The following is a 25,398-nucleotide window of genomic DNA, read 5'->3' on the forward strand; positions in this document are numbered from 1 at the left end:
TACCTTCAGTCGTTTGACAACTTCATCATTTGTGATTTTGTCTGTGATCTCCTTGACTCCGGGGGGATAGATGATTTTTCCATCTGCAGGTTTCTGCTGCTGAGGAAACTCCATTCTTGTCAACTTTTCTTCCACAGTACTCTACTGGCCTCTATCGGTCAGAAAACAAAAGTTCAACAGAATAAACACACATCACTTTTCCATTTTATTTTCATTTCAAAAATGATTTTATAGACGTTACACGGTTTCTAAGCACCACAGCAATTTTTAATTCCTCCCCAATTCGTACAGTGACTTCACAAAAAACTAGAGATGCCACTTAAAACACGTTGTGCTACCCCCATGTTTCTCTCGATCACCTAATTACAAATTCAACATTTAATTAAAAAGTGCACAATTTGCAGTGGCATTTAAATAAAAAATGATATGGTTGTGTTTAATCGATGTTAGTAAATAATCACTTAACCATTAATAATATATTTAACGAGCCGCAAAATGCCCCTAAAGCACAGTGGGGAAATGTAGCAACATCGTTCGTGTAGAGGCCCAAATGTTAGGCCTCAAAACTATTTAACAGATACACACAGATATAGCATCAATATAAACCGGCAGAATCAAAATATACATTTCTACCCATTCCTACGTTAGCCTTTTCTAGAAAGCAACCAGGTATTTATCGCTACATCACCTCTCCAAATTAACCAACTTTATTTTGCTGGAAACACCAAATTATTTACTTATTGTTTGTTTCTTCAACTTCAGGTCTGCAGAACCTCGGCTCTCATACAACCTACACGTTATCTCCGTCCTCCACTCCCATACTTGCTTGTTGGTGTTTTTAAGACAAAAACGAGAACAATAATCAACATTACCCGCAGTCCCACAATGCACTTAAATCCCGCTGCAATATTTACCTCATGAATGTGTTGTTTCAGCGCATGAGTCAGGTTTATATGGTATTTAGTTTCAACACAAAGCTCAGCTAGCCCCGTTTTTCTCAGTGTCTATACTGAGAGTAGTAACACAGCGCCGCCTTTGGTCTGAACTTAGACTGGCAGAGATATCAAGAGAGGCGGGAGTCTACCAGACTCATAAACTTCACCACTGAAGCAGCGGCCTCATGAATCGCTATGAGATAACGCCGCCTACCGAGAAACTCGGTAATAACCACCAGACAAGAGCATAGACTAAAAAGAAAATAAAAAAAAAAAAAACACTTTAAATGAGCGGGAGTCTAATGAGAACATAAAGTCATTGCAAACAGAAAGCAGAGCGCCGCCTAATAATATGCCTGCAAGCAAAATACAAGGTTGCACACCAGATTCTCTTGAAGTAAGTCATTTTTACATTTATGATAAATAAAAAAAAAAAATAATAATAAAAATAAAATAACTGGCAATACTGGACAACAATAGAAACACTCGCTTTATTAGCTCACGCTTCTGGGAATGGAAGCTTCCTCCAATTTGCTTTCAATTAGGGCGAGCAATTTGGTTGATCTGACAGGCTTTGATAGAAGGCTAATGATGGGCGCACAGGTGGCAGATGCTTCCATATGCTGCACACCTTTCTGGAGGATAGACTTTGCTTGGACGGGTTTACCTCATTGACACACCTGTGGCAGGCCATGAACACAGATCAAGTAAACAATATCATTTGTTGAGATATAAATTAATCTGTATCTCATTGCAACACAGTTTACAATTGTACTTTTTTTTTCTAGTACGAAAATACTGTGCTATACCAATAATCTAACAATTGAAAACAATTAAAACAGTGTAATACACGGTACTAGAGTGTATTTTCACAAGGTAGAGGTTTTAAAGGGGATGTACTGTACCACGTGATAAAGCTAAAATTAAGCAGAAGTTGAGAATTTGAAGCCACGTCCGCCATTACTGTGCCGTTATGTCTACTCTACAGTACACAGATGCCAAGTCCGCTTATATTAATAAGCTTTAATTTTTTTAATCGTGGGCTGTGTGATTGACTGGTGTCATTGTATATGCACATCATTAGAATTTGAGAATCCTCCTAACCCCACCAGTTCAACTAAGAAAAACTATAACTACAAAAAAAAATGGAATTTGTATACACCCCCACTCCCCTCCCTTCCTCTGAAATGGAGAGGGGTATTGCTGCAGAACGAAGTCTCCCACAGCGTAGCTCACACAGGGTAGTACTGTGTGTGCAACTCGTAGACGTCATCATTATATGCTACAGACCGATCACATGATAAGGGTGATAAATGTAGGTACTAAACAAAGTTTATTTCATAACAATAACCTTACCCTAAACCTAAGGTTTGTGGAATATTGGCCATAGCTTTAAATACACACAATAAGCTAACCCTAAACCTAAGTTTCAGGGGGTATTATGGTCTCGTGGTAGGAGTGTTGACAGTGAATGAAGCACGACATAAATTACAAGTTGCGCACGCAGCACTGCACTGTGGGAGCCTTCGTTCTGCAGCGATATACTCTCGCTGAAATGGCTTGTTTTGAAAGGCACTGTCACTTTTTTTCTTGTGACTTGGCAACACTGCAGCAGCTGTTGTATTTTATAATTAATCAGTGCATCATTTCAGGGGAAAAAAAACAACCCAGCAGGATTAATATGAAATAAATGTAGATGTGCCGCAGTTTAGATAATTAAAACAGATAGCCGCGCTACAAATATGTTATTTGTTGTCAATGTATGGAGAATGTAGTTAGTGCAGTACAATCGTAATCTATTTAAGCCCCTCGTGTCAGTGTTCGTACACGATTTAGCCCCTTATTGTGCTATACACAAAGTTCAGAGATTAAGCCTAGGACTGGTTAGTTAAAAAAAAAAAAAAGTCTTGTTTTCATCAGAGCAATGCTCGCCATGCTTATTGTGCCAAGTACCGATATGCAACGGCAAATACAACTGAAACTTTATGAAAGAGTGATACACTTGGCATAAAATGCTGAGAAAAAAAGAAAAATGCCGCGTAAAGCAGGACGAGGACTCTTGAAGATTGCAGTGACAGCAGCACGAGTTCTTGACTTAGCTCTACCAAGGAGAGAGCTTGATAATATTGTAGCATTCGGCAGGAACAAAAGGAGCCAGACGACCGCAGCAAGATCTCATTCACAGATTTTATTCGTCAAGGGGTCAGCACACTACAGCACAGCACAGCCAGCCCGAGCTGCTCGCAGGCAGCTCCTAAATAGTGATTCCCCCCGAGCCCTGTTGGCTCACACAAACAAGGGCAAATTTTCTCTCAGACCCTCGGTCTCGCGCAACCAACTGACCGGCGGAACCAAGCACAAATCACAGCTAACACAGACCCCTATCTACAGACAGCTGCACTGTGCTTGTGACACACCAGGCAACGCACGAGCACTGCCTAGACAAAAAACGTGCTTCACTCACAGACTCATGCAGGGTGACACACAAATGGCAGGAAGGACAGGACAGCGTACACACACACACACACTAAGCACAGATCGCTACACAGCTCCCCCGTCAGGTCTCTTCGTCCCCGAAGAGACAATGCTACAGCCCCAAAACGATCTAGTGCTCGTCACAAGGTTGGCCAAGGTGAACTCCAGGACCAGACTTTGACAGCCTGTAGCTGGTCACTGGAACTTGCATGTGCAGTCTGCTACTTCAGGAGGGGCTTGGGTTCCATGCCCCGGCTGCACTGACAGGCTCTCCCGGGATGCGACTGCTATGTTGTGGGCATGGTCGCGGCTCTGTCAGCTGCTTCTGGGGCCTGGCTGTGCTGTCCTCTGTGCTGCTACCGTCTGTCAGGGTGAGGTGCATCTTCTGTCTTCCGCTTGCTGGATGAGCCCTGCCATTCTGCCTCGGGTGCCACACTCCCTCCGGCTCTGCTGCCTGCCAGGATGAGCCTTGCCATTCTGCGTCAGTGTGCCATGCTCCCTCCAGTTCCACTCCCCTGCTTCCAGCTTCGACCCCCGGACACTTTTTCAGCACCTGCCAGAGTGCACTGCTCTCTCGTTTCGCAGTTTCCAGACCCCCAGACACTTTTCAGCACCTGCCGGAGTCCACTGCTCTCTTTCCGTTCACAGCTTCCCGATCCCCAGACTCTTTTCAGTGTATGTCAGAGTCCACTGCTGTCATCTCTCACAGCTCCAGACCCCCGGACACTTTTCAGCGCATGCCAGAGTCCACTGCTCTTACCGTTCACATCTCCAGACCCCTGAACACTTTTCATTGCACTGCTGTCTCTGGTTGCATGAGTGGTCCCTAAGGTTCTTACAGCAATATTAGCATCGCCTTCAGGGTCAGGAAATCTGCTACTCTGGTGATCTCATCCCTACTCGTTTTGCTGTGGTCAAAATTATTGCAGGCCACAAAACCTACGCCACTGCTCCCATCTACTGCACATCATTGTAACTGGATTCCAGAAACGTTTTCTTGAGCTGAAGACTGAGGTTAATGATTCAATTTTGGCCACAATTATCCATCCATTTTTTAAGATAAGCTGGCTGCCACACCGTTTTACTGGAGAAACAAAGAGATTCCATCAGTGTGTGCATCATGTTTCTGAAGTCTTGTATCTGAATTTGCTTGTGGGAGACCCAATGAAGAGAAGAAGACGACGTGTTTGTTTTCAGTGATAGCAAAGATGTTTCCCAGATAATGACTCCCTGTGAAAGAGAGAAAGAATCGAAGGGGCGCTGTGTAAGGTTTGTAGTACACTTCCCCATAGATTGGTCAACTCGACGGTGGGCAGAAACAGGAAATCGGCCATCTTGGAGGAAGCGCGTAGCTAACAACTCCCATGTGATTAGCTGCAGGCCAGGTAGTGATTGGATAAACAGGGGTGCGGGCTGATTGCAGGGAGGAGTTGGGTAGTACAAGAGGGATGCAGCTACGTGAGTACGGCCCCTTGCTCTGAGAACGTAACCTATGGCCAGAGAGTTGTTTGTTTTGGTTTTGTTACGTGTTTGTTTGTTTATTACAGAGGAGGTGTAGGGCACCAGGAGCTGTCGCTACAGAGCCAGCACACACTCCTGAGCTCTTCCTTCACTGCATAAACAGGGACACTCACCATGATTCCCCTGGATTTAAAGAGCACAATTTCATGCACTATGGACATGGACTGGGGAATTATTTGTGCATGGGTGAAAGTGCTCCGTCTGTAGACGGAATTCCGTCAAAATGGCCTCTCCCAGGTCCATTCCCATGATTTGTGTAGAAATAACAAAAAAATCTGGGGGTGGGGGTGGAAAACTGTAGTGTTGTGACCTTTTAGTATATTTTTCTCCTGTTAAACTGTACACTGATTGATATCATAGGCACCTAACCCATAGAGCACAGGAGAGGCAAACTATATATTTTGCCACTCTACTTTTTTTGCTCTGTTTAAACACACTCGGCCAGGGTGTTCTCGCTTCACCGTGCACCAGCGACCCCTGTTGTCTGGCCGGGCGCCTGTGGGCTTGCCTGTAAGCTGCCCGGAGCTGCGCTGTCCTCCGACGCTGTGACATGGTGAGTCTGCAGTGTGTAAAGAAGCGGTCGGCTGACGGCACACGCTTCGGAGGACAGCGTGTGTTCTTCGTCGCTGCTCCCGAGTCAGCGCAGGAGTGGTAGGGGTGATCTAAGCTTAAATAATAATTGGATATTCTAAATTGGGAGAAAATAATAAAAAATAATTGGCAACTACTAAATAAAAAAAAAAGTTTGCTTATACTCTCCCTGCCGTTCTGTGCACTGTCAGCCCTGGTTAAAGATATAAATGATGTACCCGATCCGAAGCAAGTGTAAATATAAATATTATAAAGCTAGCAAGAAATTATTTGTTGCACTACCAGTAGTTATATTATTGTTTTGCCATCTAACTCAATGGACCATATTTAGAAGCAAGCAAAGGCAAAGACACAATTTCTTAGAGCAATAATATAAAACAAGAAACAACTTGTTGACTGGTCCTTCCTGCAACTAAGTTTATACTGTTGAAATTGTTTTATTCAGCAAAAAAAAAAAAAAAAGTGTCTTTGCATTTGCTTCAGAGTGAAGTCTTTTTTATATAGTAAAACAGCTTTTGATGGCAAGTATTTGGAACTGCCTTACTTGGGGAATAATTACCTTCTAAAGAACAGTACTTGCTTTTCTTTGTTTGTTTAACACTTTCATTTAATAAACTACAGGAATTCTAGGTGTAGCACTGTGCAGAGACTTGCATGTATTTGTATTTAATGCATGCTCAGTTGTACATATTGTACATGTTATGTTGAAACATCTGCCCAATTTTGTAAGTTTGCAAATACTGAAACCGTAACTTCACAACAGCAAGGTTTGTTTGGTTTCTTAGAGCTTTTTAATTGTAAAAAAAAAAAAAATAAATAAACATTTGCTTCTCTGCACTCAGCAGTTAGTCCTTCAGTTTGCCCAACCTATGATTGAGACAAAAAATTATTTGACCATTGCTTCTGACATTGATTAAAACACTGGGGCCCAGATTGTGCATGTTTTATGACTGTAAAATGGACGCTGAGGGTTCCGACTTCTTGGATGGGATTTATAAAAAACGCAATGGTATAAACACGCAATTAAGACGTGATTTGTGGGGGCAATGGCTCTGCGCTTTAGCCTTTGATGCATATGTAATTCTGTATATGGATATGTAATTCTGGAGCGTTTCTGAATGAAACCGCTAAAATTGGGAGGGGGTTTTGCAAATGAGGCCTATTAAATATTCTGTCTAATTTATTAAAACTGCTGGTAATTGCTGGCCTCGTATTTGCTTGATTATATTAAGAAATCTGAAAAGCAGCCATTCATTTGCAGCAGTCAGTGAGTAGGCTGTATGAAAGGCAAGGTGATGTGGGAGACTTGTCTGCAGCAAGAAGGAGACATCATTTTCACGGACAAAGAAACATTTAATAACATTTTGCAAAGAGCTAATTTTTTAACCGTTCTGATTGTCAGTTTGTAAACTGTTGATTATAATACAGTACTGTTTTGCAAACTCCAATTTGCAATACATGTTTCATAGCTTACATGACAAAAAAGAAAGTCTGAGTGGGGTCGTACTGAACATGCACATTACGTGGATTTTTGTGGTCAGTTTTTCCCCTTTATAAATTTGGGACTAAATGTGTTAATGCCTTTTTTAGACCATGGTTCGAAAACAGTTGATTACGCGACATAAGCACTTTATTATGCCAGATAGGTGAGTGTTGGTGCTATTTGATTTTTTGCCCCATATGCTTTTCTACGGCCTTTCAGTTTGCTATTGTATTTGCAATGACAGGACCAAAGTGTAGTGCACATTTTTTGTTTGTGAGACCTACAAATAAAATATCTTATAGTCTAATGGGAACTGCAGACAGTGGATTTATCCATATTTTTAGTGAACGTAATTGAAAAGCCTAAGGTACAGCTTAAAAGTGTGGGACTGCTAGGCCACCGTCCATTTTCTTGCACTGTAGTGTGTTCAGTTGGACTTGTGGATGTTTGCCATTCCACAGAAATTTCTAAATTAAAGAATCAATCTCAGTCCAGTAGCCTGTGGGGGGAGGCAAAGGAATTATTGCACAAATAAAATTTATTTGAGGTAGGAATCAGGTTTGTAGAGAGGCGGGCATCACTTATCACCTCTCCATGTCTCCCTCCACCTCTTTTCAGTATTTTAAGATAGTTATTTTTGACAATGGACTGAAGGGAGGGTTGTATATCAATGCACAGATAGGTAAATTGTTTTCTGACCAGAATGATGGAAGGCAGGATGACCCTATCCGCAGCTGCATTGAGAGGCATCAGGGCAGATTTTATCCTGTTAATTTTATAGCCTGATAAGTCAGTGAATTCATTGAAAGCTGATACAATTTTAGGGATAGAGTTTTCAATATCCGCAATATGTAGTAGAATATCTGTTTACAAAGATATAAAGTGGTTTGATGCTTTAAAATTAATGGGAGGCACTACTGCATTCTGCCGAATGTTCTTAGCTAGAAGTTAAAGTGAAAGAGCAAATAACATAGACGATTGTCGGTTTCCCCTGAGAATATTAAAGGGTTCAGAGTGTAAATCACCAGTCAAGACCATAACAGAAGGATTGTCATAAATCGTGTGCACTAAGTTAATAAAATTGTCACCTAAACCAAATCTCGCTAATACCAGCCATAGAAAGTTCAACTCAAGTCTGTCAAATGCCTTCTCTGCATCTAACGACAGGACCTCACAGGGAGTGTTCAGATAGTTGGCTTTATGTACGATATGCAGTTGGCAGCGAACATTGTCTACAGCAAGGTGCCCCTTCATAAATCCAGACTGATAAGGGTGAATAAGTTTACCCATATATTTTTCTAGACATAAAGCTAAAATTCATGTCTGAGTTAATCAAAGATATTGGATATTCCCTTTTTTAAGGGATCAGAGAAATTAGCAATATTAAGATCAAGGTGAAATGCACCTTTCTTGACTGCCAAGTGTATTGTTTTCAGCCAGACCGGGCTGAGCATGTCCCAAAACAATAACAACAGTTCCGGGGGGATTCTGGGGTTTTGCCTTTTTTTTAGCATTCTCCAGTGCTGTTTTTAACTAGTTCTGTTGATTCTGCCTCATATAGTTTTGGAAGGGGCAGGTTTTGCAAGAAATTAGTGCATGCCGCCATCTCTTTTAATGTGGAGTTAGATTATACAATTCAGAAAAAAAGAGTGGAAAGTTGTACTAATCTTTTTCGGGTCACAAATTAGACCCTATGGCAAAGCGGTTAACAGAGTGCAGGTGCAGGTGATCAGTAAACAGACAGACAATTATAATCCAGGTGCAATGGTGTTTTATTTTATACTCCAATTGCCTGATGGTGAAACAGCAGTAAATAATAACAATGATAAGCAGTACAGCGGCATGTATTGCTTTACTGTAATCCGCAGGTTGGTCCTTAAATAATAAACAATCCTGATCTTTTACACCCACACGTAACACAAACACAAGTCCACAGTGTGTGCTCTAGTGCTCGTAGTGCAAATACAGTTTATTGTGCAAACAAGGTGCAGTGTTGTCCGGGTTTAGTGATGGTCTTTGACAACATCTCTGGATTGTGTTAGTCATCTAAATAACAAACAAGTACACTTTAGACACAATAAGCAAAACAAACAAAACACTCACGGTTCACAGCACAGGTCTTCTTTTGGTTTTGCTTTAACCATTTACAAAGGAACAGATCGCATCGCTCCATCCCCTTTTGTACCATCTATCATGACCCCTTGTTTAACGAGTGCAACAGCTCCTCCAATCCGCGTCTGCCACATCATTTCCCTTCTGGGTTGATGATTTAGTGTAACAGAGCTCTGTCCCCTGTCTAGATGACCAACCAGTGCCTAACTCTGGGAATTAATTGTCTGGCCATCCAGTCCAGGGTACTCAATTCCCTTTCCACAGAGCCCTCACAGGTCGGGAAGGAGATATATCACTAAGAATCACTTTGTCTCTGTCACAGTCCCTTTGAGGACGAACGAATAGTTTCAATGGATGCTCGAGATTCACATTGTTTCAGTTGCAGTGCAAGTAATCAGCTGGGTTTACTGCCTTGAAAGTAATATTTTTGTCTAACTATGTATAATAAATTCTGCCCGTCATTGCAATAGATCATTAAGTTCTGCCTTGGCGGCTTGCAGTTTTTCTTCATCAGCTCTGGTATAGTTATTTTCTGTGCATGCTCCAGCAATTGACAGTTTTTTTTCCAGGTCATTAATTTGTTTAAGTCTTGATTTTTTAACATGAGAAGCAAAATAAAAAGTATTTTCTCTTATGAAGCCTTTCATAGCCTCCCACAACCTAGCTTGGTTGTTCACTGATTTCTAAACATTCCACTAGCTTAATTTTAAACTTGGCAATGAACTCTGTGTTTTGTAATAAAGTTGCATTGAATTGCCAGCATGTTGACTTTTGCACTTCCAGAGAGGGCTGGATTAAAGGACGTGGAGGCCCTACACTAACCCATATCTTGAGGGCCTGTGGCAGGATGACAGAGGGCTGAGGCTCAGAGTCAGAGTAAAGGCAAAAATAAAGTTCTTTATTAAATAAAAATAATCAAATAAATAGGCACAAGGGCCAACAGAAAGAGAATCAAACAGAAATAATCAAAATGAACTGAAGTAACTTACAAAAATAGATGGTGAGTAAGTAGATTCAAGAAAATGCACAGAGTCCTTTTCTTCAATCAGTTGCCAGGTTTATTGAAATATGCAGGGAGTCTGGTCCCAGGTACAGGACAAACAACACTCAACATTACAATGTTTGCATGACATTAAATACCCTTCTGTATAGATGGTCCACCTTCCCTTTCTCTGACACTTAACCAATTGCAAAGGTACAACACATTATTCTGTTAATTTAGTGTGTGTGTGTGTCTGTATGTGTGTGTGTGTGTGTGTGTGTGTGTGTGTGTGTGTATAGTCTTGTGTGACAACCTCTGAAAAAAAAGGTCCATAAATCTGCCCCTTTGATCCCAGTGGCATTATCTCTTTCGATCTCTCTGAGAACCTCTGGGTCCAATGCCAGTCCCTGGGAGCCTTTTAGCCCCTTTATGCTTTGCATTCCAAAGTCTTACAGCCTTCTGGTCCACAGCATTGTTATCTCGTTAGCTTGCAGTCAATGCTGGGCAAGAAACTTGTAGACGCAATGTCTCTATCAATTTTAAGCAGTACATGCAATTTGAACCAAACAGTCTGCTATCTGCAATATTAGTCTCTTTTCAGAAAAGAACACCAGTATAGCTCTGCCAGTCCACATGCGTAGCAAACTGCTAATCAATTCTCAATCCATGTTTTCCAACATACCCTACTTTTAGAATCTAAGATGGAGGGGGGTGACCCGCTACAACCAAGTTGCTCACGTGATCCCGAGCCCTCAGATGTCCTCTTCGCTGGTTCTGAGTAGTCACATCAAGTAACGTGTTTGTATAATATATTATAGTGAAGCATGTTCCTTTATTCTAAGTCTCTCCATTATGTGTAGGTATCTACCTTGCTTTCTCTGTTTCTATATGTAAGTGTGCTATGAGCAAAAACAAAACAAAGATACGTACAAATAATACAAAAAAATGAAAAATAAACATAAAAAAATACAGTAAATACAGTTAATATCACTGTACACAGTTGTTATTTCTTATTCATGGTGGCTCCCAGTAAGTTTCTAAAATCTATCGCTTTGGTCAAATTGCGCAAGGCTCCCTCTGTTTCATCCATTAGCTCATATATAGCTGTACCCTGGAGTGTAATCCCTTGATTTACATACATTTGTCCATTCCCCAGTCTTTCCATTCCTTCTCCAACAGTACTTGCTATCCAAGTTTGCCCTCTTGACATTTGATAAATATCCCAGCTGTTTGCAACAGAATTTCCTGCACCAAACCAGCCTGCTATTTCATCAAAAAGCCCCCTCTTCCTACGTTTCTCATTACCTTCATACATTCGTTCAGCTATTCGTTCTTTGTAATCTTTTATTGTACTACCTATTTCCCTTTGAAGCCAATTCTGAATATTGGTATGTTGCTCTGACCTTACAAATTTAGGTGAATCATTGTTATTTTTAACTTGCATATGTAAAATTCCATCATTCTAGAATCCAATATTCTAGCTCGACCATCTCAATCTTAAAATGCACGTAAGATTGATTACAAACTAAAACTATGACTTAAAAATGATCACTATACATTGAACAAGTACTAAAATAGCATGTGAATGCTTAACTATCTATATGTAACACATTAGTAGGTAAGTGTTTCTTTTCTCAGTTATAAAAAACCTTAATTATATCTCGTGATATTCTCTATACAATACCCCCACAAATATAATCATTTTGCACAACACTTCTACTGCTAACCTATTACAAATAATGTTAACATGAATTTCCCTTCATTCATTTTAGACATATACAACACTGAATCATTCAAATGTCACGTTCTTTTGAAAATGAATGTCCAGTATAGCTGACAATATTCTTCAGTAGCACAGCAGTTTTCAATGGTCTCATCCCATTCACAGCCCCTGCTGTATGATCAGTTGTTTCACCGTTGTCTCCACCTGTGTCCCAATACTTGAATCTCCATCAGAATTATTTATTTTCCAAACCTAGAAGAAAAATCAAGTGCAATATTAATTCTTTGATAACATCTGATTTCATTTAAACCTTCAATGGGGTTATTCTCTCCTTGAATTTTCTTTATTTCATCTGGGAATGTATAGGCTATTAAAGCAGTTTGTAACAGAGAAATATAATACTTGCTTCTTAAATCCAGTGATCTGTTTAAGCCTTTGTAAGCTTATTTATTTACAAGATCTCTACTGGTGTTTAAGTGCAAAGTCTTTTTATTTTTGTCTTATCACAAAACAGCTATTTCTGAGCACATCACCCAGAATCGAAAAAAAACTTCAAGTTAATATCTTTTATACAATCTTTATTGATTTGCACAAGTTTGTCCATAGTTTCATATGGAACTTTCCCAATTGGCACCCTAGCCATCCCCCATTTTTTTTTTTTCATAAGCAACATTTGTTCCCCAATTTGAAATTGTAACCCTTTAGGTAGGGGCTTAGTCCTGTGATAATTGTGCACTACTTTGATTTGTGCTTATAATTGACAGAGAAACCCCTGTAGGGTGATAGTATACTAACACAGACAGCCTAATGTCAACCAAAGATTTTACACTTAGTTGCTGGTCCATTTAGTATACATTATCCCTCAGTGATATCTTGTATTTGTAATAAAAAAAAAAGTTATTGGTATTGGCTTATTCAATTTTCAATTCAATAACCCACCCTCTTGCAGCTGATAAAACAGTAGCCTATTAGGTAAGTTATTTAGTCTCTCTGTGTTAGTTTATCTGCCTGTAGCAAACAGATTCCTTTCTCTGTTTTTATTGTTTTTTAAATCAAGTTATAAAATCCTTTTCAAAAACGTGTTAGTTTGATTAATATCACGCCATGCATTTTCAAGAATTTACAAATAAATCTGTTAATTCTTGAAAAATAAGTTTCTAAAAACTTTCTATATTCAGTACTGCTGATTATCCAGTACCACCATCCACTAAGCCTACAGTCCTATACTGCACTGTAAAATCCCTTGTGCCAACATTCCTATTTCATTCTCATGTGATCTGTGGTTTCAAATATGTATTCATAGGTGATTCATAAAATTCACCCGTGTCTTAAACATAAAATTCACAAACAAACAAACACTTAACTTGCTTCATGAAAATATTTAATAAAATATTTCAAGGTTGATTTACTTAATTAGTTTCAGATTTATTGATCTCCAAAAACATTTGTTTTCTTCCTAAGTGTTTTTTCAAGCAGTCAATGTAGCAGCAATCTCTACATTATCTCTCTCTCTACACTTTCTTTTCTAGTTAACCTTTAGAAAAACAAAAAGCTCTGTGTATATCAATATAATCCAACACAAACTTTTTCATTGTTCCTTTGTATATTTGTGTTACTGTTTCAGTCCAAAGGTTGGCCATTCTTTTGCAGTCAAACAATTCATCAATTAACCTGGATCTCTTTCCCTTATCAAACCCTCTTATGATCGGGGCAAGACAATAAGTATTCGTGCTGGTTCTTAGTACGTAGTTTTACTAAGAAGTTACTTTATCTCCACGCTTAAGCAAAATCAGAATTACTCAAACAATCATTAATAAACAACTTATTAGTACGTAGTTTTACTAAGAAGTTACTTTATCTCCACGCTTGAGTAAAATCAGAATTACTCAAACAATCATTAATAAACAACTTCTTAATTACATTTTAATGTGACCTTTTAATTTTATTTTTACAACATGTATTCCTCAAAGTTGATATAGAATCTTTAGCATTACAGTTTTTTTTTTTTTTTTTTGTTTTGTTTTTTGTGGGCTACCAGTCTTGAATTGCCTTTGTCTTTTTCTTCTTACGAGACACACACTCCTGATCTGTTACATGAACATGTACATTACTGTTCTGTACATATCTTCCCTTTTTTTTTAAAACATAGCCTATGTTCCATATTCTCCAGTCATCCATTTGATGACCGTCAATATTATATTTTAACATATTTGGAGTTGATCAGACTCCCAACAACACAAAACTTTTTAGTTTTGTCTTGTTGTTACCAATGATCCGTGTTTAAAGCTATGCTTAAGGAAGTATAAAATTTTATTTTGGTTTATTGCACATTTAATTTACACTTTTGTATGTGCTATTGGGCTTAACTGGAACTTATTGTCTGATTGTTCCTTATTTGTACCACCTAATGTGGACAGTTAAATAAGAGACTTATCCTATTGCCCCCTTATCATGACATATAAACCAAACAGTACAAACAAAGACAAAACAAGTGTAACAAATCTTCTCAAAAACAAACATAAAACATAAATCCGAGTATGCCCGTACCTGTTGAGCAATACAAGTCCGTGTAACTAGTCCAATAAACTCTACTGGCACGTCATAACACTACACGATTTACTCATGACTTTTTTTAGGATTCCAGAGGTCCTCTTTCATACCTAAAGTCCTAATAGTCAATACACTTTTAATTAAGCAGTCTTAACTAATTGTGTCCTCAATGTACATGAAATATCAAGTAGTCAAAAGTCCTCTTTCATACTTTACCCTTGATTCTCACTACATTCTAAAAACTGCATATAAAACAAAAAACCAGTAACTACTCACCAATGTACGTGGTTATATGTTCGATCTGAAGTCCTGATTCAAAGATTCTCCACACCGTCTGAGCTGAAAGTAGAAACAGTCTCCTTCTGTCTGCTTTGTCCTGGTCCTCTTCATGGGATACAGGCTTGCAAAAAAGGTTTCTCCGTAATCAAGTATCAACCCCCCGGTATTTGGAAAAAAAAAAGTTTCAGGAAACAGTCCACAGGTGGCTCGCCAATGAAGTAACTTAAAAAAATAGATGGTGAGTAAGTAGATTCAAGAAAATGCACAGAGTCCTTTTCTTCAATCAGTTGCCAGGTTTATTGAAATATGCAGGGAGTCTGGTCCCAGGTACAGGACAAACACAATACTCAACATTACAATGTTTGCATGACATTAAATACCCTTCTGTATAGATGGTCCACCTCCCCTTTCTCTGACACTTAACCAATTGCAAAGGTACAACACATTATTCTGTTAATTACCCCCCCCCCCCCCCCCCCTAGTGTGTGTGTGTGTGTGTGTGTGTGTGTGTGTGTGTGTGTGTATTCTTGTGTGACAACCTCTGAACTCAGTGCATTCTTGTGACGGAAAGATGAGTTCTGGTGATGAATCTTCCTCCCAACCTGTGAGGGCGCTAAAGAACGGGAGGAGAAGTATCTGGAAGGGCTGGCCTGACAGTTCGTTTCCGGGTCAGGGAAGTGGGTCAGCCTGGAGGGAAGCGCGACTCTGTTGTAAGACCGTATTGATTTGAAAGGTAAACGAGAGGCAGCTGCAAGTAATAAGGCAGCTGCAACCGTTTATCTCGATATCATGCGGGATTACATATAGGGGCCAGGGTAACGCTGATCTTCTCCTTCGTTTGGGTTAAACGAGTGGAGAGAGAGAAGGACTGAGAGAGGAGCTCTCAGAGTGGATTGTGTTAGTGTTTTGTATTGTTTTGTCTGTCCGTGTAACTGTCTGTTTTTGTATTCAGCACTAGACAGTTAACGCACGTCTCCGGAGCTGTCGAAAGGAGAGCACTATCCGGAGCACCACTGCACTGAGCACCTGCACGTTTTCGATCACCCAGGACTGGTGACCGTACCGCTGTTTTTGTTCAGGACTGTGCCCTTGGTTTCATTATCCCCGTGCTTTACACATTGTTGTGTATTGCCGGGGATTTATTATTTTTGACGGTCGCCAGACCTGGAAAAGAGCAATAAAGCACTTATTCACTGAATCACTGTTGTCTGTTCATCACTCCTGCACCGCGTCACCGTGACATCTGTTCCCCTTACCAACCACTTTGCCACAATTCTTCACACTCCTGGAGAAAAAAGGTCCATAAATCTGCCCCTTTGATCCCAGTGGCATTATCTCTTTCGATCTCTCTGAGAACCTCTGGGTCCAATGCCAGTCCCTGGGAGCCTTTTAGCCCCTTTATGCTTTGCATTCCAAAAGTCTTACAGCCTGGCCCCTTCTGGTCCACAGCATTGTTATCTTTTTAGCTTGCAGTCAATGCTGGGCAAGGAGCTTGTAGACGCAATGTCTCTATCAATTTTAAGCAGTACATGCAATTTGAACCAAACAGTCTGCTATCTGCAATATTAGTCTCTTTTCAGAAAAGAACACCAGTATAGCTCTGCCAGTCCACATGCGTAGCAAACTGCTAATCAATTCTCAATCCATGTTTTCCAACACGAACTTACAAAATAAATGGTCAAGTTCCCAGGTTCTTCAACACCAAACAAAACAAACAAAAAGGCCTTCTTTCTTCACAAACACAAAACTCTCCAACACAAAAGCAAACTCCCAAACAAAAGAACACCCTCTCAGCCAGGGCCTATCCCCTGGCTTTTATCCCCTGTGGCTGGAGCCCAATGACTCAATAATTACTAATCATTCAATTAGAGCTCCAGCCACATTCTCACATGTTTTCCTGGCAGGGAGAAATTTAACCCCCTCCCTGCCAGTTCCAAACATATTCATATAGACGGGGAGTTCCCCGTCACATATACCCCCCCCCCCCCCCCCCCCTTGTGCCAAGCCACGTGGCCCCAACGGCCCCTGGTCCCAACGGCCACCTCCCCCCTATTTAGTCCCAAAAGTCCTTTGGCGGAAGACGGGAACGGCGGCCCGGCTCCCTCTGGTGATGCTGGACCCCCTGGCGACGCTGGACCCCTGGCAACGCTGGACCCTCCGGCGACGCTGGCGACGTTAGACCCTCCGGCGACGCTAGACCCCCTGGTGGTGCTGGACCCCCTGGCGGCACTGGGCCCTCCGGCTCTCGGGACGGTAGCTCCATCCTCTCTAACTCTCGGGACGGCAGCACCTTCCCACTGGGCGACGGTGGGCCAACAGCGACCCCAGGCGACGGTGGACCAGCTACCCTAGGAGAAAGCACATGTGGGCAGGCAGGCAACCCCAGGCGATGCGGGGCGGGCAGGCAGGCAACCCCAGGTGATGCGGGGCGGGCCGGCAGGCAACCCCAGGCGATGCGGGGCGGGCCTGCAGGCAACCCCAGGCGATGGCGCAGAAGCAACCCCAGGCGATGGCGCACAAGCATCCCTGAGTGAAGTGGTCGGAGCATCCTTGGGCGGTGCTGTGCAGGCATCTTTGGGCGGTGCTGTGCAGGTATTCTTGGGCGGTGCTGTGCCTCTTAGCCGCCGGGCAGCTTGTCTCCGCGCTCCCCTCAGCAGCCGGTGCAGAGGCTGGGAGGGACCTCCAGCGTCTTCTGCTGGCTGTGGAGGAAGAGACAGCACCCGCTGTTCCCCCTCTGCTGAAGTTGGAGGGAGAGACAGCTTCGGCTGTTCTCCCTCAGCTGGTGGTGGAGGGAGAGGCAGAGCCAGCTGTTCCCCCTCTGATGGAGGTGGAGGGAGAGACAGCGCCCGCTGTTCCCCTTCTGCTGGAGGTGGAGGGAGAGACAGCGCCCGCTGTTCTCCCTCTACTGGCGGTGGAGAGAGAGACACAGCTCTGGCTGTTCTCCCTCACCTGGCGGAGGAAGCACCAGCAGGCACTCTTCCCCTGCTGGTGGTGGTGGGAGCGACGGGCAGTCCTCCCACGATGATGGCGGCAGGACCAGCAGGTACTCCTCCTCTGCTGGCGGCGGTGGGAGCAACGGGTAGTCCTCCCCTGAGGGTGGGGGCGAGACCAGCAGGTAATCCTTCTCTGCTGGTGATGGTGGTGGGAACAGCCTGTATTCTTTCCCTGCTGGTCGCTTCAGCCCTGGGCCTGTGGGCTTCCCCTTCTTGGGCCGTGGACGCACCGGCTCCTCCTGCTCAGGCCATGGACGCACAGACTCCTCCCGCTCGGGCTCCTCCCTCGGGCTGTGGACGTTCGGGCTCCTCCCTCTCGGGCTATGGACGATCAGGCTTCTCCCTCTTGGGCTCTGGGAGCGGCGGCTGCTCCTCTCTGGGCGATGGCAGCGGCGGCTGCTCCTCTCTGGGTGACCGCAGCGGCGGCTGCTCCTCTCTGGGCGACGGCAAATGTCTATTGTCAGGTATGCCAGGACCATAATGAAGATTTCCTGGAGGGTGATGCTGTCTCTCCCACTCCTCCCATCTCTCCCCATCTCCATGCCACAGCGTGTTGATGGCGACGGGAAGTTCGTGGAAGAGGTCCACTCCGAAGTGCATCAACCACTTCCAGATCTCCCGTGATGGTGGTGCTAGTGGGGTGGCTGCCGAGGACGGGGTTGGTAGTTGTTCCTGGTCTGGGTTGTTGGGGCATCCTGCCCAGTCATGGCCATCCTTCTCACAACGCCCACACCAGTCAGCAAATGGCCGATCCGGACAGGACCTCCACCGGTGGTCTTCCTTCCCGCACCAGGTGCACCACGGGAACAAGTTCGCTGGGTCCTCCCACAGGGCTTGGGTCGGTGATGGCAGCAGCAGCTGCTGCTGCTGCTGCTGCTTCCGCTGCCTCTTGCCCATTTTGACCTCCGCTCAACTCCAAAATAAAAAAAAAAATTAAAAAATTCCCCAAAAATTAAAAAAAAAATACAGCTCTGAGCCTCTAGGTGGCGCTATCCCACTTCTTACACCACATGTGGCAGGATGACAGAGGGCTGAGGCTCAGAGACAGAGTAAAGGCAAAAATAAAGTTCTTTAAGAAACGAAAATAATCAAATAAATAGGCACAAGGGCCAACAGTAAGAGAATCAAACAGAAATAATCAAAATGAACTTACAAAATAAATGGTCAAGTTCCCAGGTTCTTCAACACCAAACAAAACAAACACAAAACTCTCCAACACAAAAGCAAACTCCCCAAACAAAAGAACACTCTCCAGCCAGGGCCTATCCCTGGCTTTTATCCCCTGTGGCTGGAGCCCAATTTAATCAATAATTACTTAATAAATGGCAGGGGCCATTGAAGTGATCATGTTTTAGAGCTCCAGAACCACATTCTCACATGTTTTCCTGGCAGGGAGAAATTTAACCCCCTCCCTGCCAGTTCCAAACATATTCATATAGACGGGGAGTTCCCCGTCACAGGGCCCTATGCATATTATGGTGAATGGTTTTACTGGCATATTGGTAATCTGGACCTGCGTTGGGAACAGAGAGTGTGAGCGGAGCAGAGCGAGCCAATTGTATATGGAGCAGGGGAGCAGAGCGGTGTAGTTTCTGGAGCGGAGCAGACATTTCCAGCCCACTCTTTCACAGCACTGAGAAGAACTGAGCACACCAGAATGTTTTACTTTTCCTAAATACGTGTTCGGCTATGGACCAAGTTTTACGCACAAAAAAAAATGCAGCAGCGTAAAAAAAAAAAGCATTTGAAAAAAGGTGACAAATACAGATGCAGTATAAAGCTAATTTGATATGAATCATATCAGTCAATCAATCTTTATTTTATATAGCGCTTTTCATAGTGGACCACCATCAAAAAGCGCTTTGCAAGATGCAATAACACGTGCATATGTATTCACCCCCTTTGCTATTAAGCCTCTAAATAAGATCTGGTTCAACCAATTACCTTCAGAAGTCACATAATTAGTTAAATAAAGTCCACATGTGTGCAATCTAAGTGTCACATGATCTGTCACATGATCTCAGTATATATACGCCTGTTCTGAAAGGCCCCAGAGTCTGTAACACCCTTCTAAGCAAGGGGCACCACCAAGCAAAGCGGCACCATGAAGACCAAGGACCTCTCCAAACAGGTCAGGGACAAAGTTGTGGAGAAGTACAGATCAGGGTTGGGTTATAAAAAAATATCCGAAACTTTGAACATCCCACGGATCACCATTAAAGCCATTATTAAAAAATGGAAAGAATATGGCACCACAACAAACCTGGCAAGAGAGGGCCGCCCACCAAAACTCACAGACCAGGCAAGGAGGGCATTAATCAGAGAAGCAACAAAGAGACCAAAGATAACCCTGAAGGAGCTGGCTCCGGGAATTTATTATTTAACGGTCACCAGGGGACTAATACCACAGCGGAGATTGGAGTATCTGTCCATAGGACCACTTTAAACCGTACACTCCACAGAGCTGGGCTTTACAGAAGAGTGGCCAGAAAAAAGCCATTGCTTAAAGAAAAAAATAAGCAAACACGTTTGGCGTTCGCTAAAAGGCATGTGGGAGACTCCCTAAACATATGGAAGAAGGTACTCTGGTCAGATGAGACTAAAATTGAGCTTTTTGGCCATCAAGGAAAAAGCTATGTGTGGCGCAAACCCAACACCTCTCATCACCCCAAGAACACCATCCCCACAGTGAAGCATGGTGGTGGCAGCATCATGCTGTGGGGATGTTTTTCATCGGCAGGGACTGGGAAACTGGTCAGAATTGAAGGAATGATGGATGGCACTAAATACAGGGAAATTCTTGAGGGAAACCTGTTTCAGTCTTCCAGAGATTTGAGACTGGGACGGAGGTTCACCTTCTAGCAGGACAATGACCTTAAGCATCAGCTAAAGCAACACTCGAGTGGTTTAAGGGGAAACATTTAAATGTATTGGAACGGCCTAGTCAAAGCCCAGACCTCAATACTTTCACAAGCCACTGTATGTATATATATATATATATATATATATATATATATATATATATATATATATATATATATATATATATATATTTTCGTATGCAGTCTACAGGACTCAGTATTCCCAGGTGGTCTCCCATCCAAGTACTAACCAGGCCCAACATTGCTTTGCTTAAGCATTGCATGGTAAGTTCAATTTGAAGAGCTTTTTGCCGTCAGAGATGTTGCCCAGGGGTCACTACAAGGAACCCCCTTTACTTGATGAAGGACATGTAAAAACAGTTGTTGCCCAAGGTTCCCCCATCGCAGTGAGACTCCCCGGCCACAAAAGAAAAGGGTAGGTTCTTAAAATGATCTGAATGAAAAATGCTTATTTGAAACACAGTAAATATAGCAGTGTATTATGTCAATACCTACATAGGAAGTGCATGATTTTTTTTTTTTTTTTTTCAGAAATACTGCAACATTCTTTTAAATATCCCGTAAAATATGAAATACGGGGTTTAGGGTTGTATTTATTTTATTTATTTATGTATTTATACCTTTTTAAATGCAATACCTGTTTAGTTAGTGCCCTAGCGATAAAGCTTGCTTTACCTGAAGTCTTTTAAGACCGTTTTTCATGACATTGTTTTTAGAAGAAAGTGAAAGAGAGCAAGGCAGCTGAAGATGTGTTGTTTCAGGACAGAGGTTCCTGATTACTATGATTACAGGACTGAAGCTTCAATCCAGTGTCACAGATAGCAGGAATGCTTCAGCAAGGCAGCCGAGGCCTATCGCAAAAGCATGAAGGAAGTGGCAACTTATTACGCACAGCAGGTAAAATAATAAATGTACCGCTTTTGCTTTTACTGCCTTAAAGAAAGGTTTCATGGAGGCAACACTTGGTGTGGAAAAGCCTTTTGTAGAAAGTATAATTTGCTGTAGTTAATTGTGAAGATAGAAAAAAAAGAAACAAACTCAGCTTGACTGCCACAGGGCAATCTTCATGGACAGCAGATGAAAGATGCCAACGATCGTGCTGCTGTGAGGGTCTTTGAGAGAGTCAATGCCTCACTGTTAGCACAGAACATTCTAGACCTCTGCAGGCTTCATGTGGATGAGTCCATTCACCACTTGAAGAGGGTACTACAAGAGGAAGTGGCGGGTAAGCATAAGGATTAGGGTCTATGAATAGTTTATTTACTAGCTATGAAACCATGGACGTCTTTTATTTAACTTTATGCTTTTTTACCGTAGTCCGAGTTATTACATTTCTGGCTATAAAATGCAATCCCTTTTTTTATAGCTTAAAGGCAGTCTCCAAATGTCCTGCTTGAATTACAGGTATAGTGGTCCCGATCACTCATAAATGAGAGCGAAAGACATGCTACACAGTACATGAATGAGATTTGTGCAATACTAATTTACCACAGTGGCTCTTGTTTACAAGGGTGTCCTTTGTAGCTCTTGCTTTTCATTTCCTCTTGAAAGTAACAATGAGATCACTTATTTTATTTTATTTTTATTAGTTCAATGAGATCACTTATTTTATTTTATTTTTACCCAGGTTCTCAGTCAAGCACAATTTATTTTTTGAAATTCTTTTAAAATTCTTTAAAATATGATAAAGTTTTTTTTTTGTTTTGTTTTAAGGTTTGGGTTAAATTGCTCTTAGGGAAAAACACAGGTTTTGATCTGTAGAATCCCATCTACAGACTCTCAGGCATAGCGTAACAGCATGATCATGTTGTTCAACAACTAATATGGTGACCCTCCCATTTTATTAGCATTTCTTTTCACACACTGTGACAAGTATGGCTTAAGTAGTGATGTCAGACCAGGAAATGAATCCACTACACAGGCAGCATTGCGGGGCGAGATGCAAATGCGCTCGGTTTTCTTTTTATTAAATAAAAAGTTTGAATAAACGAAAAACACTTGGACAAAACAAACTGCATGATGGCCAAAACAAACAAACACACAAACAGACGGAACAAAACAAGTATTGTGCTGGTGTAGACGTAGCACACGTAGCAATTGTTTAAGCTTTTTAGTTTTACAATCTTTACCTCCCAACTCGTTCTGCCTCTTGAACACACTAACCCCGTGCAGCCAAAACTGCAGGTCTTTTATATTATGGCCGAGGGATTAACTGGTTTGTTAATTATCTTGTTAACCCCTAGGCCACATTCTGCACGAGTTTATTAGGTATGCGCGATTGTCACCTCGCTCGTCCGGCCAAACATAATACATAATAATACAACAAAAACAAAATTCATAATATGCACAGGGGCGGGGAGTACCCCTTCACACACACATTATATATTATGGTCAATTTTCAGTAGGAGCTAAAAAGTTTGTGGTACTTGTGGACAAGACAGCTGTTTTATTCCACTCTGAACCTTTATTTGCCAAATCCCCATAAATAAGAATAAGAATAAAAAAAGCCTTTGTATGATTAAAATAAGACCTGACAAAAGGTACATATGATGTGGCTGTAGGCATTCTGCCAGTCTACCACCCGGCGCCTCGAAGTTACTTCTCTCTCATCAATATTTTATAGGTTGATTTTGTTATCCGGTAAGTTAACATGTCTAGCTGCTGTCCTTCAAGAGATAAAGCTTCTTGTGACCACTGCGACCTCACAACTATGTGGGACAAACTGGCATCTCATACATTAAAAACATTTAGGCAAAACTGTAAATAAGAAAGGCTGATAGGACATTGTTAGTATACGTTTCACACTTTCAGTTAAAAGTAACGTTTCAGTTACCACAAGCAGTTCAAATTGCCCTGTTTTACCCAGTATTTAGCTTTTTGCAGTTAACCAGAAAGGAGAACAGTTATGATGACAACATCTTGCTTGATGAAGAACAGAAAGTTGAAGTTTATGACAGTGGAACTCAGACCGTTCTGGCCCATTTATCTCCACCAACACCCAGTCGTATGCACCGTAGTAAAAGTGTAGATGAGATTGGAGGATAAAAACATGAATAACAGGAACCATAAAGTCTCTTACATGCACAAAAGATAACCCTGCAGGAGGCGTGTCTTTAATGGGAAAACAAATGGCAAAACACAGCATGAGAAAGTTTGTTTTTATTTACCTTGAAAAAAGAATGTGGTGAACATCTCCCGATTAACAACAAATTAATCACTTAATTAATTCGGGAGGTGGCCATCTTCTGCATGGGTTTTTAATGCTGCAAAACATATACAAAACAAAAACGCACTGCGTTTGCCGACATTAATATAAATAATAAATAAACAAACACACGGCGCTCGCCGTCATCTATCTATCTGCACACACATATAAAATACAATAAACAAATACAAAATAACATAGGGGCGGAGAGGAAACCCTGTTCTAAAATAAACAATACTATACAGGGCTGCTGTCCCTGTTACACCTTGTTATCAATCTGAGCTCTAGTGAATGTACAGATGGACTGGAATCCGTTTAGTTGGGGTTTTCAAGCTTCAGTCTTTTTTCCCCTCACAGAAGAATAAGTCATGCAGTAAAAGCTCATTTAACCGGTCCAATTCCTGCTTCTCTAGAGTGCCAGCGGGGATGGGAAGGGGAAACCGCAGCCAAGGAGGAGTAGCTCGGATTAAATCAGCCGTCATAGACTACCTCTCTAACCATGACTTCAGATAAGCTGACTGATCTGCCTGACAGATACAGGACCTGCAGTTCTGTGTGCAGGTTTGTGGGGGAGTGCAGACATACCCGTATACACTGTGAAGAATTTAAGCAAGATGTCTACTAGGTGTGTGCCAATGCTCGTATTTTCTGAGTAATTCCATTTAAGAAATGTGAAATTGTTAGGTATTAATTAAATGGAATAAAACGCGTTAATTAATCAACACAAAACATTAAGATCCAGTATTGAGTATCAGTCAGTACCAATCTGACAGAGTTATTTAAAATGAAACTAATCAAACTAACTCAATTCATTTGCATATTTAATAAGCAATTAATTTGCCTTACCGTTCTTTTATCCTTTTAATGTGAAATAATTTTGTTTTCATTTTCCATAGTTTGGCTACCCTCCCAGGCCGGCACTATTACACGCAGTAGAGACTGTCCGCAGTCCAGTGCGACAGTTGCTGCTTCGAAGGGGGTTGTCCTAGGCTCCATATACTGTGACAAAGAGCTAGTCAGAATGACGCAAAGCTCTTGTCCTTTCCACTTAGCACTTCAATGCCCGCACTGGGCAGAGGAAATTCAATCTCCTATCCTCCTCCCAAGGAAACAGAGGTGAATGGAAAGCCTCCAATTCCACAGATTGGTTCATGTGGAAGGCTGTGATCACCTTAGGGAGGAATGCAGGGTTTTGTACGTAGTGACACCCTGCTACAAATATTGCCCAAATATTCCTACAGGAGCTGAGCACCGACAGCTCCTGTAGCTCACTCACCCGCTTTGCAGAGGTGATAGCCAAGAGGACGGCTGTCTTCATAGACAGATACTTCAACTCTGTGGAGTGTATGGGCTCAAACGGGGCCTTTGTGAGAGCCTCCAATACAATATCAAGGCTCTATTCGGGGAGAAAGACCCTCCTTAGAGGGCGTACTGACAGAGCACCCTTGAGAAAACGGGTTACCAAGAAATGCGCCCGGAGATATAGAGGGGCATGGCATGCAGAAGTAGCCACCAAGTACACCTTTATGTGTAGAAGGTGACCTACCAACATCGAGCAGTTCTTGCAGAAACTGCAAGATAACTGGCATAGGGCAAGAGACTTGGTCATGGCCCTTAGTCAGACACCAGTTCTAGCGGTCCTGTTCAGGGTCCAGACCCATAATTGG

At 42.1% G+C, this 25,398-nt stretch overlaps 1 protein-coding gene across 4 annotated transcripts in view; it reads right to left on the minus strand.

Moving 5' to 3' along the window:
- Nucleotides 1–1,040, minus strand: part of pds5a (PDS5 cohesin associated factor A) — a 41,404-nt gene extending 40,364 nt beyond the window's left edge. Inside the window, exons 1-2 of one of the 4 annotated variants that reach the window (XM_041265360.1) lie at nucleotides 915–1,035; nucleotides 4–151 (exon numbers count right to left, since the gene is read on the minus strand). In XM_041265360.1, coding sequence (XP_041121294.1) covers nucleotides 4–114 — 111 coding nt within the window. In that variant the 5' untranslated portion in view covers nucleotides 115–151; nucleotides 915–1,035. Of the gene's footprint in view, nucleotides 1–3; nucleotides 152–737; nucleotides 881–914 lie in introns of those variants that run through there. The other 3 variants (XM_041265376.1, XM_041265368.1, XM_041265384.1) reach the window with 3 other exon arrangements.
- Nucleotides 1,041–25,398: the final 24,358 nt, after the last annotated feature.

The sequence above is a fragment of the Polyodon spathula genome, chromosome 1, assembly GCF_017654505.1.
Source record: "Polyodon spathula isolate WHYD16114869_AA chromosome 1, ASM1765450v1, whole genome shotgun sequence".
In the NCBI taxonomy this organism is placed as follows: Eukaryota; Metazoa; Chordata; class Actinopteri; order Acipenseriformes; family Polyodontidae; genus Polyodon; species Polyodon spathula.